Source organism: Dermacentor variabilis, chromosome 2 (genome assembly GCF_050947875.1).
Source record: "Dermacentor variabilis isolate Ectoservices chromosome 2, ASM5094787v1, whole genome shotgun sequence".
Lineage (NCBI taxonomy): Eukaryota > Metazoa > Arthropoda > Arachnida > Ixodida > Ixodidae > Dermacentor > Dermacentor variabilis.
In genome coordinates this window covers 48,725,077-48,740,276 of record NC_134569.1, presented here as the reverse complement: position 1 = coordinate 48,740,276, position 15,200 = coordinate 48,725,077, and the positions used below count along the sequence as shown (strand labels likewise).

Genomic DNA, 15,200 nt, shown 5'->3' with positions numbered 1-15,200 from the left:
CCCTGGTGCCTTCGTAACCAAGCACTACCGTTTCTCTTTGATACTCTCTCTGTTCTGCTCTCTTTTGCTCCTGTTATTTTCATTCTCTTTTACTTTTCTTTCCCGCTCTTTTTACCTGCTGGGGATACGCTTGAATTAAAGCACGCAGGCTGAGGCCGACCTATCTGCTTTGTTATTGAGATAAACCGAGGGGCCTGATTTTTAATAATCATGTCATAAGAAGCCAACAAACAAAGGCACCAAGGACAACACAGGGGAAATTACTTGTACTTATAATTGAAATAAAGAAATTATAAATTAATGGAATTGAAAGTGGATGAAGAAACAACTTGCCACAGGTGGGGAACGATCTCACGTCTTCGCATTACACGTGCGATGCTCTCACCAATTGAGTTACCACACAACCGTTCAACCGTTCAGCCACCTTTCTTAAAGAAAGGTGGTTGAACGTGAAGCTTTCCCTCAATACAAACTGAATCAAAGTCCAAAGCCAACGACCACGCAACGAACCCAAGAAATGCTAAGCGATCCGATGCTATGCATATGTGATTTGATTGCTTGTGTAGGATTGTATTTTTTGAAGGTTGAAGTTGAACGAAGACACATTCCGTTAGTTGCATAGCCTTTATTTTAGATCATGTAGCCGTTGACTACACGCAAACACTCACATTTTCACCGATGACTCTACACTGGCGTTCCCGTACGGCAGCCTCTTCTGCCCTGCGCTGTACCAGCGGCCAACCCATGGTGACGGCCAGGAATGCATTGCATGACGCGCGTATAAGACCTTTTTCATGCTTACAGAGTGCCCAGAAGACTTCCGGTTAAGCCGTCAGGAGCAACAGAAGCTACATTGGCCTATAAACTTACAGGACCCTCCAGCTGGCACCAGCTTTGTTGGGGAGTTGGAGTATTTGACAATGAATTGTATCGTTAAGTGGAACAAAAAAAAAAAGCCCGCACCTGAGTTCGACGCATTGCGCACTTTCTTTTATCTGAAAACATCAAGAATATGAGCCTGCAGTGTAGTATGCCGCAAAATACTTCTTTTTCTTGGCTAACATGACTCTCGTAAATGGGGGACCGGAAGTTCTCTGGGGTCATGAACGCAGTGCTGCCACATCGTGGAGTCTGGGTAGCGTGGCGTTCGACCATCAATCTTTAAGAAAAGATGCTTTGATTTTTTTTCTTCCAGATTCTAAGACGAGCCCGTGTTCACGCGCACTTGCTATCTCCTATAAGCGGTTTACCCAAAATCAGTTTGGTCGACCTTGACGGATCGAAAAAGGCACCACTGTAGGTTAAATCAGGCGTACAACTCCTGCGGTGGCGAAGAGGTAGAGTATCCGCCTCGCGTGCAAGAGGACCGTAGCTCGAATCCAGGTGCCGCGCAATTTTCCACCGGAAAAAAAATCCGCTTGTTGATAAAATTGCATAAACAGGCCTGGAGTGCGGCCTGATCCCGGTGACCAGACCCGGTAACGCACTCTCTCACCAGAACAGGATTGGCCACCCTTGTGCAGTACTTGACCACAACCTCCTATATGAATACAACAATCAAACCCCGGCCCTAAGTCCCCAGCAGCTGCGAAGCAACTGACCACGGCGGCGGTCAGACCTGTGACGCAGCAGAGGGTGCTAAGAATCCCTGGCTCCGGACAGGCCGCCATTGGAATCTGAACCTGGCAACGTTCAACGTTAGACCGTTATCTAGTGAGGCGAGTCTAGCAGTGTTATTCTGATTAATAAGGATATACTTGGTAATATACAGGAATTCTATAGCATTAACGAGAGGGCGGCAGGTCTTGTTGTGAAACTTACTAAGAGGTACAAATTGAAGGTCGTACATGTCTACGCACCTACATCCACTCATGATGACCAGGAAGTTGAAAGCTTCTATGAAGACGTGGAATCGAGGATGGGCACAGTCAAAACAAAATACACTATACTGATGGGCGACTTCAATGTCACCGTAGGCAAGAAGCAGGCTGGAGACAAGTCAGTGGGGGAATGTGGCATAGGCTCTAGGAATAGCAGGGGAGAGTTATTAGTAGAGTTTGCAGACCAGAATAATATGCGGATAATGAATACCTCCTTTCACAAGCGGGATAGCCGAAAGTGGACGTGGAGGAGCCCGAAGGGCGAGACTAGAAATGAAATAGACTTCATACTCTGCGCTAACCCTGGCATCATACAAGATGTGGACGTGCTCGGCAAGGTGCGCTGCAGTTACCATAGGATGGTAAGAACTCGAATTAGCCTAGACTTGAGGAGGGAACGGAAGAAACTGGTACATAAGAAGATAAGACATCAGTAGGGAACCCGTGCAAGATCTCCGTGTCAAAGGCTTCTCCATACGATTCCAATGGGTGCCATCACACATAGGTATCATAGGCAACGAGATGGCGGACAGCCTCGCACATAGAGCGCTGTCTGGGAATCCTTTGAGAAAAGTGCCTCAAGAAGACAAGAGACTCTCCAGAGAAGCGGTGTCGTGCCACTTCAGTTCTTTGTGGAGCTCACCTCACAAGCCATGTGTGATCACGGGTCTCAAAAGAAACCAAGCCACCTTACTGCTCCGCATTCGCACGGGCTCTGCTCGTACCCCTGCGTGGAAGTATAAGACTGGCCTGGCGTTATCACCATTATGTTCAACGTGTGGTGTGTACGGTGACATAGAACATTACCTAATGTGCTGTATTGTGTATAACGCGGAAAGGAGGGCGTTATTCGGGTCCCTCAAGAACACAGGACTTCCTCACAGCTCTCTTCAGGACATTGTTTTCCCGCGCGGGAACCGATTGTGTAGGAAGGAGGTCTCTCGCCTTCTGTTAAATTACCTACAGGACACGGATTTGGCTTCCACATGGTGAACTGAGGAGTGTCCATTTGTTATTGGGAGGTCTGTGTCTGATTATGTGATTTATTTATTTTAAGTGTCGCTACGGTGGAGCAATTGCCGGCAGCAACTGCAAGGCTAATTCCACCAGTAGCCTACAACAACTCAACTCAACTCAACTGGTACATAAGAAGCCCATCAATGAGTTAGCGGTAAGAGGGAAACTAGAAATTCCGGATCAAGCTACAGAACAGGTATTCGGCCTTAACTCAGGAAGAGGACGTTAGTGATGAAGCACTGAACGACAATCTTATGGGCATCATTAAGGAGTGTGCAATAGAAGTCGGTGGTAACTCCGTTAGACAGGACACCAGCAAGCTATCGGAGGAGACGAAAGATCTGATCAAGAAACGCCAATGTATGAAAGCCTCTAACCCTACAGCTAGAATAGAACTGGCAGAAGTTTCGAAGTTAATCAACAAGCATAAGACAGCTGACATAAGCAGCTATAATATGGATAGAATTGAACACGCTCTCAGGAACGGAGGAAGCCTAAAAGCAGCGAAGAAGAAACTAGAAATAGGCAAGAATCAGATGTGTGCGTGAAAAGACAAAGCCGGCAATATTATTACTAATATGGATGAGATAGTTCAAGTCGCTGAGAAGTTCTATATAGATTTGTACAGTACCAGTAGCACCCACGACGATAGTGTGAGCGAGAATAGTCTAGAGGAATTTGAAATCCGACAAGTAATGCCGGAAGAAGTAAAGAACGCCTTGGGAGCTATGCAAAGGGGGAGCTATGGGAGCTATGCAAATGTCTTGGGAGCTATGCAAATGTAAAAATACCGAAATATATCTATAGCGGCTACACAGCCAGCATAGTCCTCCAAAAAGAAAGCTACAAACTCCCATTAAAGAAAGCGTCAGGCAGGGAGATACGATCTCTCCAATGCTATTCACAGCGTGTTTACAGGATGTATTCAGCGACCTGACGTGGGAAGAATTGGGGATAAGAGTTAATGGAGAATACCTTAGTAACTTGCGATTCGCTGACGATATTGCCTTGCTCAGTAACTCAGGGGACCAATTGCAATGCATGCTCACTGACCTGGAGAGGCAAAGCAGAAGGGTGGGTCTAAATATTAATCTCCAGGAAACTAAAGTAATGTTTAACAGTCTCGGAAAAGAACAGCAGTTTACGATAGGTAGCGAGGCACTGGAAGTGGTAAGGGAATACATCTACTTAGGGCAGGTAGTGACCGCGGATCCGGATCATGAGACTGAAATAATCAGAAGAATAAGAATGGGCTGGGGTGCGTTTGGCAGGAATTCTCAAATCATGAACAGCAGGTTGCCACTATCCCTCAAGAGAAAAGTATATAACAGCTGTGTCTTACCAGTACTCACGTAAGGGGCAGAAACCTGGAGGCTTACGAAAAGGGTTCTGCTTAAATTGAGGACGACGCAACGAGCTATAGAAGGAAGAATGATGGGTGTAACGCTAAGGGATACGAAAAGAGCAGATTGGGTGAGGGAACAAACGCTAGTTAATGACATCTTAGTTGAAATCAAGAAAAAGAAATGGGGGGGGGGGGCATGGGCAGGACGTGTAATGAGGAGGGAAGATAACTGATGGTCATTAAGGGTTACGGACAGGATTCCAAGGGAAGGGATGCGTAGCAGGGGGCGGCAGAAAGTTAGGTGGGCGGATGACATTAAGAAGTGTGCAGGGACAACGTGGCCACAATTAGTAGATGACCGGGGTAGTTCGAGAAGTATGGGAGAGGCCTTTGCCCTGCAGTGGGCCTAACCAGGCTGCTGCTGCTGCTGCTGCTGCTGCTGCTGCTGCTGCTGCTGCTGCTGCTGCTGTTGATGATGATGATGATCAGGGAACTTCAATTAATCGCGAGAGAGGTGGTGTCATGCCTAGCCGACGTAACTTGCGCTTTCAGTGAACTTTGTGCGCATGCGCTACTCTTGCTGAGCTCGTCGCTTCGCGCCGTTATCAGGCACTGATGGGCCGTCCAGAAGCTGGCGCGTTTCTGCGAATGTAAACTGTAGTGCTCGACGCAAATGTGTAAGTTGGCTTTTCTGCAATGTGTTTTCGGTGCTCACGTACGAATAAGTGCGACAGAAAGCTTCGCTTTTATATTTAGTGTCTAGTACTATCTAATATTTAGTAATATTTATTATCTCCCACATAGCCGTGAACTATTACATTTGATTCTAGCAGCTTCTAACCGTTTCTTTGGCCTCGTAAAACGTAACCTTCGACATGCTTACGCGCGGATGCGTAAACTTGCTTATATTAGCTTAATCCGACCTAAAATCGAGTACGCTTCAGCCACATGGGATCCAGATCAAGCCTACATCATAGATAACATCGAATCCCCGCAGAACCGTGCTGCTTGTTTCGTTTTTTTCAAATTAACCACGTTTAGCTAGCGTCACGGCGTTAAACGTTCTTGCGGGTCTTGATAGCCTTACCATCGTCGCAAACTTGCTCCCTTAACTATTTTTCACAAAATTTTTCGTAATCCGTTGCTTTATGACAATTTCTTTCACTCACATTCACCCGTCTTTCCACGCCGTGACCATCCTTTCAAGGTCAAACTCAACACGTGCCGCACTTCAACTTTTGCCAAATCGTTCGCACCCAAAACTATTATTGAGATTAACAGGCTGCCTACTGCAATTCCTGCAACTGATATGAATGCGACTAATTTTCATGCACTTTTTACAAAAAGAAAGCGGTGCGTATTTTTTCTTCTAGTTCTACTCCGTTCACCGCGGTGTTCTTTTTTTCGTACTATTTATTACCTTGCGTTTTTTTTTTCATTATGCTTGATTGGGTGTTGTTCCGCCACATTTTGAATCTTGTTGCATATTCATTTTCTCTAGTTCGTCATGCGATTTCTGACATCCTCCTACGAATACCCTAGTTGAGAGGAACTTTAGGGGTTTCTTGTAATAAATAAATAAAATAAATCTGATTGAGATGAAATTGACATTTTGCTGCGCCTGATATCGACTCACTCATACGATATCTGTTATCAGAGGGCAACAAACGGCACCTTTAAATCGTATCCCATAAACATACTACTGTATTTTACATCCTCGCTCTCTGATGTGCTCTGTTGCAACGAAACGTAAGCAAAACTGCAGAAGGCCCGTGACATTACATATGCAATTTCTAGGCACTCGACGGCGTGATTGGCTTCGTTTAGGTTTGGCGCAAAGTCTATCTTGATCATAAAGCTTCGTGCAATTGCTGACGCACAATTTTTTTCTCTCAGCTTCAATTTCTAAGGCATGTTTTGCAACTTGCCTTAGTGTGTCGTGGCCGCAGGCGGTCTATACCACGCATAAATGAAACGCGAATAGCAAAAAAAAAAACCCATAAACATGCATTTAGGTTTCCAAGCTCGTTAAAGCCTGCCGCAATGACATTGCTGGGCTGAAATGACTAAGTTTGCGTGAGCGCAAAGCATATAAACACTGACTAATCTCGCTGTTCTATTTCTTATCCTGTTTTCTTCCAGCACTGAGGTGTTTAATCGTCGGAACCAAGCGAAGAGTTCTGTACCCTTTACAGGGTACGGAACTTACGTTACCAAAACAGTCGCTCCCAGATATTCTACACCTACTTATTTCACTCATTTCTCGCTGCAAAGTTGGAATTCGTTCACGCCCAAATGACACCTGCTTTAACAAACCTAACTATCGTGTTCCCTACAGAACGAGCACAGGACGTCTGCGCGCGCCAGTCTATATTGTCGGGCGGAATGATGCGAAAGAAACGCGTTTGGGCATTCTTCAATTTTGTAAAGAAGCGTTGTGACCTATGTTTTCCTACTGTGCGCCTTCGGAGCGAAGAAAAAAGTTCTCTTTCAAGCTTGCACGCAACGAGGGACTTACCTTTGGCGGGGGCCTCGACCCGACTACTTCGCAGCGAAACTCTGCAGAGACGTCGACTTCAAAAGTCCGATGCGTGCCGAGTATCTTGACCGATACAGGTGGTACTGCACAAGATAAAGAAGAAACGCGCTTGTTATCGCCGAGCTCTCGAATTTCACGGCTGTTGCACTTTATGTCATTCTATGAAAAATCACTCAATCACACAACTCGCGAAGCTTCTCGATCTTGTATGAAGTGTTTGTCATTCGCAAGTCGCCTTGCAAAACAATTCTTCATTATAACAATAGGCCTGTGCGCCTTGTTAGAAGCACTCAAGCGACCGAAATGCTTCACGAATATGGGCTCAGGTGGCTGGCAAAGGAATACCGCGATGAAACTTTCTTGTATTGTGAAACAACGCGGGCTTGTGCGCACACCATGTTTTTGTATCGGACGAATTACAGTCAGCAGAGCTAAGGAAGCTTTCTTTAAATATAAGGTTTTGTTGGCAATGAAGACGTGAAGCAGTCGTGATCTGCGAAACGGGCAATGTAATGTTTTATGAAAAAAAAAACGGACAAATGAAAACACCCATATAGGAATATAGTTCACAAAGTGTCTAGTCTCATTCCTAAGAATCAATGAAACGCCAAGGATCACATAGCCACTCCTCGGCGTCACTTACTCCAAGCTCGCTTCAGTAATTTCAGCCAAGGAAGAATCACAGTATTTCTAGTAGCTCGACTATACCCGTAACGAAGGACAAGACGCGATTAGCGTGCGACGTAGCAAAAGAATTTTTGCTGAGAACACAATTAAGCCCCTCCAACATAGCTGGCGCGTTATACGCGTATTTTCGTCGTTGAACACCAATATTGCTACGAGCTACGAATACAAGGAAGAAAAAGGTGGACGAGTGAGGGAAGCCTGGAACCAACCTTTACACGTTTAATGCAAAAGAGGCCCGTGTTCTAGATCCAAGCGCACGTGGTCGGAATTAGTACACCACTGCGTCGCACGTTATAATTATATCGCTGCTAAGGCACGCAAAACCTTAAAAGTATAATTACGGTAATTGAGCAAGCAGCGAGCGGTGATGCTTTCGAGGCAGTAGCACTCGAAAAAGCTCTTTCTTTTTTTTTTTGTGGAGCAGCACGTGACAACTAAAATACATTGGCAAGCAAAAAATAAGGGAAGGACAAGTGCTGAGTCTAGTAAAGGTACGCGTAACCGAGTACGGCTCCAGACAATCGCAAAAGAGAAGGCCGACTGTAACTTCATCTCCGGGTGGTAAACACAGGTAATGTGCAGCCACTCTGAAAGCAGCTGGTTAAAGAAAGGAAAGGCCCTATCCAAGTTTGGAAGCAGGCAATACAAGTTTCCATAAGTGCTGTTTCCTTTTGGCCGGTCTCGCCCTGGGGTGGCTGTCATGAACATTTAATAACGAAAATACTAAAGAATTTAAGAACGCTTTCTTAAATGTTCCATAGACAACGCCTAGTCCCCACAAGAACGCACTCTTAAAGGGACACTAAAGGTTACCAGAAAGTCAAGTTAAAGTGGTAGAGCAATGTTCTAGAACGTCTAAGGCGTCAATATAATCGCGAACAGAGCTTTGGTAACCGAGAAATTGAGGTAAATGCATGACACGATTTGAGAACTCCCCAGCGACATTCCGGTACTAGCCAGATGACGAAAGCACTCCTCATAATTTGTGTTACTAATACTCAACCACTCGTATTGAAAATACCATTTCATTCGATTGTAAGACGGAAGAAAATGCTACTTGTCGACGTCTATTCGATTCTAAGAAAAAATAACATTTTGACGTTACCCTTCTGTAGTATGGGTGGACGAAAGGTTTCGTTTTCGCTCGACTCTGCGCGCTCGACTCTGCGCGCTCGACTCTGCGCCGCGCACGCTTTGGAGCTTCAGTAGTTTCGTTATCGCGTCGTGCTGTGCGTGTTCTGCTGGCTCGCGAAACTTTCATTTCGAACAAGCAGTGAGAATGCCACGTCCTTGTGAGGTGGTGGTGGTGGTGACCTTGATTAGTTTGCGCATACCCACTCACGGGGATTGGCCAAGAGTCGGGCAGACTTTACGTATGTGCTGTTCACGTAATATATTTATAAATTTATAATTTTATTGCATAAATTGAAGCGAGGGAAGTTCTAAACGATTCACTAGACTGTCGTTCAATCAGATGGAAGCTAGCACACATAGTCTTTAGTTCAGTGACTGCTATGTTACTTACAGTGTTACGTAGCAATGTCATTTGTTGGAGACAGACATATACGTGGTTATTTTCCTTGCATATTTCCATCTTATGCAACTTTATTTGCGTCCCCATGGCATAGAATTTTGCATATTTATTTGACTGGACATCGAGGACTTTTCAATAACCTTGCTTGCATTTCTTCTTTGTTCTGCTTTGTGTCAGCTTGTGCTCTGCATTGTGATTATTTTTCATTATCATGTACTCATCTTATGTGAACTGAAGTAGCCAGTGCCACCTATATGTGGTGCCGTGAAATAGGTGGTGTCGTGAAATTACAGATGGCAAGTCGTGACAGTCATAACATAAAAAAGGGTCCCTGAAGAACTTGCTTCGATCTTTGTTGAACGCATGCGATCCAGTGGCATAGCCGGCCAATATTGAAGAAAAAAAGAACGGGAGAACGTACCTGCAGATGTGATGATACGTATGTACTCCTCGGACTGCAGGAATTTATACATATTTGAGCTCAACAACCCCATTTTCCCGGTATTAACGAATGTGCAATATGATGAAGGTTCAAGTCCTCGATTTTGGTAAGTTTTCATGCAGTCCACAGCATATTCACATTTTTTCTCGGTACATGGAGTAGCTGGAACAGTTCCCTTGTGGCAACAAGTGCTTGCCTTTTATGTCAATGACGAAAAAAGAAAATGCGCAACGGCAAGCACGTAATTGGCCTCTTTACTGCAACGGTTCAAGACTACCGCGATCCTGAAAGAATTACGCCGCTGCTGAAAGCATGACTCATAGGGAAAACATAGAAACCCTAACGAGGTGCTTCTCATGGCCTCCAATGAGGCCTTAACTGTAAGCTCCTGGAACAACCGAATCTCAATGTCCATCACCGAAGCCACCTTCATTGTAATGCCGTTGCTTCTGCTAAATGTACCTATCGGATAGCCACGGCCTTACATGTCCAGCTTCTCCTGCAGCTTCAACAGCTATTCCGATTCTTCCCAGTAGAGCACTTCGCAAAGAAAAGACAAGAAAGAAGAAAGCACACTCCCTCAGGAACCTAGAGTACACAGAGGAAAGCCACACTTTCTGCGAGGTTTGCCGACATTTCTGACCTGTAGAACGCATTTATACGGCTGTTGTTTCGAGCAAAAACGCCCAAGTGACTTTTATATGTCACAGACGGAACCACAAAGCAATTGTTTCTCTAAGACACGGAAAGAAGAGCAAAACGTTTCGTTCTCCGAGATTTCAAGCTGCTCCTGTCCGTTTATCTCCCGCATTGTTTTCCCCGAGACGTTTCTGTTGAAACAAACATTTGAACTGCACCACTCGAGTTGAGGAAACGCCAGCATAAATAAAAGCATCGCGTCGTTACTCAGCTGCGGTGACGCTTAAGTAAAGCAACCGGAGTTGACTTAAGATTGCTTGTTTTTTGTTCGTGCGTTCATACCACAGAGCTGTTGCCGATGTGAGTTTCGTAGCCACCACGCACAGCGATCAGCTGAGAAAGCGCTTTCGTCTAAATTGTTGCTCAAAGAGAAAGTGACAAAGCAGTGGCAAGGGACGGACCAGTAGGTTAACCACGCTTTTCCCGGTCGGCTTCCCTGCGCTAGCAAATGGGAGAGAGGTAGAAAAATAATGTTAAGGATAGAACGAAAGCTAATGCCCCAAACACAGAAAGAAATAACGTACACGAGAGAAGGCATGAGTACTTCGCAGAAAGCGTTTACGTACAGTGTACTCACGTGCTGCTTGTTTTCCGGAGAATATGACCGCCCGCCTAACCTGCACATGGCGCCGCAATTACTCGTGGCTGTAACTCCGAGTAATGACTGCGCTGAGGCCTCTGCAAGCGCACGCTGCCCTTAAGTATAGTACGGCCGACGGTACAGCAGGCGCTCTAACCTCGGCTGTATACTTGAGGGCGGTGGGATGCTGAGAACGAGGGGCGACCGTTATCACCTTGTCTTGCTAGCTCGCTTTTGTACCGCACCGCAAGCGATTTAACCGCATAGCGCTTGGCAAAACAATGCACACAACAATAATAGCTTTTGAAGCAGGAGGGAGTGGCCTTGTATTATTATTATTATTATTATTATTATTATTATTATTATTATTATTATTATTATTATTATTATTATTATTATTATTATTATTACGTACTTACGCAAGCTTATGCGATGCAGAAGAACATGAGAGGCAGAATTCGAGCGCCTGGGAGTTATTTTTATTTTACACTTTATTTATATATTCGCTTCCTTTTTTGCTAGAAGCTGTGATTTCGCAAAGCCACGTGGTCATGCCTCAACTGCACGCACGCACGCACGAACACAGCACGGCTTTGAAGCTGTAAGAAAAGGCAGGAATCATCATCTCCTCTAGAAAATGTGACTCATCGGGCGACGAGAGCCACACACTTCATAATTAATGCAACTCCAGACTGCTCTCTAGAAAACAGTATCGATTCGAGACAGTCATTCTAGTTTTCCTTTTTTTTTTCGCCTTTAAAGAAAGGCCGTCAGGCGAAGGAGTAACTCCACTTAGTAAATTTTTCCCCTCCTTCTTTCTCTTTCCCGTGGTGGCTGTATCTCCACCTGTGTTCCTGGAACGTAGTCCGATGGCACGACACATACGTTCGCACTGTGAGCGGCGAATCGGTGACGGCTGCCGACAGCGCAAGAGGTGCGCCGCAAGAGTGTTCCGGACAGGCTCTCTCTTCCGCGTGCCTGATAAATGGAAGGCGCCCCATGCGAAGCCCAAGTGAGCGAGAGATCACCGCCTAATGACCCCTCTGGATTTGTCGTTGTGATTATTTTACGCGCTGACCTTCTCTCTTCGCCAACGGAAGGAAAAGTTTATTCGATACCGTGGCAAAGAAAAAGAGAGAAGGAAAGAAAGAAAGAAAGAAAGAAAGAAAGAAAGAAAGAAGGAAGGCAAGAAAGAAAATAAAAAATGAGAGGGATGGGATGAAAAGAGGTCTAAATCATAGACATCTACGAGAGAGAGAGAGAGAGAAAAGAAAACTCATAAATACAGAAGGAAGGTGTAGCACTAGAAAAGCACACTCGTTGAGCATCCCTGGTGCGTGCTACACGAAACAAGGGAGAGGCGGGTAACGCGGGGGAAAGAAAGTTACCAGGACCCCGACGAGAAACAAGAATTATACGAGATGGCGCGTGCGTGCGCCCTAACCGCGGGAGGCGAGGCGGGTTGAAGGAAGGACCTCGTGATTTCCTCGGACGGTAGAGCGTCATCACAAGCTCGTTTTCGGGCCACTGACGACTTTGTTTGGAGAACTTGGTTTCTTGGCCCGGCTCCTGTAGAGCTGCAACTAGGTCCGCGCTATAGCACGGACCATCTTCCCCAATCTGTCCCGCACGCTTTACTTCCTTATTCCCCCCTCCCCCAAACAGAGAGAGGAAGGTCCTCGCTCATCTCGCGTTTCCCGCACCGCGCACGCAGACACACAAACAAAACCGCACAGACGCGCACGCACGCACCTTGGCAGCAAGCGCCGCGTTTTCCATCATCGCCAGCAGTAGCACCGAAAAGGTGTGGGCTAGCGCAGCCCGCTACCGCTGGGAAAGCGCGCTATTTCTTTTTCTTATTTTCCTTTCTGTGCCACAATCTCCAGTGCGAGCCGGCCTGCTCGCGAGAAAAGTTGTTCGTATCAGCGCGGCCTGCCCAACGGCACCTAGAGGGTGAGGCCTGCATCGCGCAGCAAGCCAGCCAGCCTCACGGGGCGCGTATACAGGCTTCCCGCGAATGGTGTCCGGATTAGAAAGAGTAAAGCAAGAGCGCAGGCTTTTCGCACTCTTTCGATCGACGCACCGCATCTGCCTCTCATCCTGTCTGACACGCTTTCTGCCTCCTCGCGTGAAGATATCGTGACTGATTATGGAGCAGCCGATGGCGAGGGCAGAAAGCCGGAAAGTTATCGACAGGATGGGGCCGAACGCTCTTTTCGTGCGTTACTTTTTTTTAGTTCCTTTCTGAGCAGCTCTATGTTTTCACTCATTGGGATCTGATTGGAAGTCACTTTCTCGTCGAGTAGACTGTCTTTCTTTTGTTTCTATCATTTTTCGTGCCGACAGAGCGGTAAAGACTAATACTAACGACAACAGACACTATGATAGATTAAGCAGACGGCGAGTGAATATATTTTGCAGATTCTGCCTGTCGGTCAGAAAATCCTTCTTTAATATGTCGTAATTTTAATATGTCGTAATCCTTCTTTAATATGTCGCTTAACGCACTCTGTGATTACATGCGAGTGCGTCATAGCATCCAACTTCATCTGACAACCTAGTGGAACTCGCAATAGAGGCTACAACAGAATATGCGAGTACGTTATAATGGAAGTGCTTAGCCTTCCTATCCTGTTTGTTCGCCGACCGACCGTGCAGCAAAAGCGCCTACAGGACGAATATTTTCGGGAGCGCATTACTGCAACACAGGACGAGGAATACAGAATGTATAAATAAACTACAAGCGAGGGAGCATGGCATAAAATATCGGTTGCGTTCTGTTCCCTACCCGCATGCTCGGTACGTGTAGCTGAAGTGAAGGGAACTTTGACGCATACACCTGGATTTAATGTAGCAGCGCTGCTTGATTGATTGCGGTGTAAACGAATGAATGACACGTTTATTTCTAACGCATATATGTCGCTACGGCCACGGCAGAATGGTAGGCGGATGAATCTGTGCGATGCAGGTGTACGAGTTAGTTAGTTAGTTAGTTAGTTAGTTAGTTAGTTAGTTAGTTAGTTAGTTAGTTATTGGTAGTACATTTTTGTTTGTTTGTTTGTTTGTCGAAAATATTTATTTTTTCGCCAGTTTTGTGGCTGTGTTACGCAAGGAGAGAAATGACGTGAGATACAGAATGTGAGTGAAGCTTAAAGTGCCTTTCTGATACACTACGTTCGCCAGTTGATACGAGATACAGGGGAAAAAGATCCACGACCGAGGGTTGCTGTCTTGGTATTACACTTGTTTACGTGAACTTAAAGATTATGTTAGCACCTTCAGGATACGCCTGCTGCTCATCTCCGAGTAAAAAAAAATGAACTAGAGTTCAGAAACATACTCGCACGTAGATTAGAACAGAGAAGCTGCAGACACGCCCCCTACCCCAATTAATATAATAACTAATCCCTCCTTTTGAGCATCTTCAGTTCCCTCGCTTTCACGTTATTCTTCCATATACGGTTATGCTCTTTAAACAACCGCGAATAACTAAAAAGAACAGGAAACTCCGTGCTCGTCCGAGTTAATTCGTTTACCATCGCATGCGAAAGCTCGGTGGACCACTGCTTGCATGCACGCAAAAGTGCGTAATTAATTTTGCCAGTGGCGATACGCTTAGTCTTAGATAAGAAGCATAAGCGAAGCGCGGAGGTACTTGGCAAAGCATGACGAGGAGCACTTCCTCCTACCTCCACAAGATCTCGCGAGAATGCGTTAACGTCTCTCGTACGCGAGAAAGCGGCGCAAACCTTGGCCAAGTGAGCGCCCATCTGCGCACACAACAACTCGAGAACAACGAGGGCAGAACACCGGTGGGCGTGAGCTGGCCGCTGAAGGGGATGCGGGCAGCGTTGCTCGCGAGGGCCGAAAGACTTATGCATTCTGGCGAACCGAAACAGGTCGTTACTGCTCATGACAACGAAGGGACAAGCAGCAGCAAGAAAGGAAAACAATAGTGTCTCGAGCAAGTGGACGCGTGGTTGCATAGACAAAGGCAAGACGAGAAGCAGCCTTGAGCAGGAATAAGGAGCGCGTGAGCACAAACACACATACACACGCGCGCGCAATTTAAGCGATATCCCTCTGAAGAGCTCAGAGAATTAAGAACGGACCTAGAGAATAAACGGCAAAACAGGACACAAAAACAGTGGGCCTTCCTCGGCGAGATCCAAATCCATTAAGACGTCGTCTCTTCCTCTGTTCCTTCCAGTGGCGCTCCCCTTCTTCCCTCATTGCCACGTTCTCATTACGCTCTCCTTTTTTTCCCTTATTTTATATATTAAGCGTCATTTCGCTCAGCGCTGCTCTTCATTTCCCGTCTTATTATTTTCTTTCGTTAGGTCTTTCATCATTGCTTCGGAAGTCACGCAACTTCGTCTGGTATCTTCTTTCTTTCTTGTTCTCTTCTTTCTTCCTTTCTTTTTTTGCGTGCCCGATCCCAAAAGCGATGGAAGCGGCTGCGCGCCGCACAGTTTAG

The 15,200-nt window shown here is 46.0% G+C and overlaps 1 protein-coding gene across 1 annotated transcript in view; it reads right to left on the bottom strand.

Moving 5' to 3' along the window:
* Positions 1 to 15,200, bottom strand: part of LOC142571804 (hemicentin-2-like) — a 309,978-nt gene that overhangs the window by 88,792 nt on the left and 205,986 nt on the right. Inside the window, exon 5 of the mRNA XM_075680429.1 lies at positions 6,761 to 6,864. Within this exon, the coding sequence (XP_075536544.1) occupies positions 6,761 to 6,864 (104 nt within the window). The remainder of the gene's footprint in view (positions 1 to 6,760; positions 6,865 to 15,200) is intronic.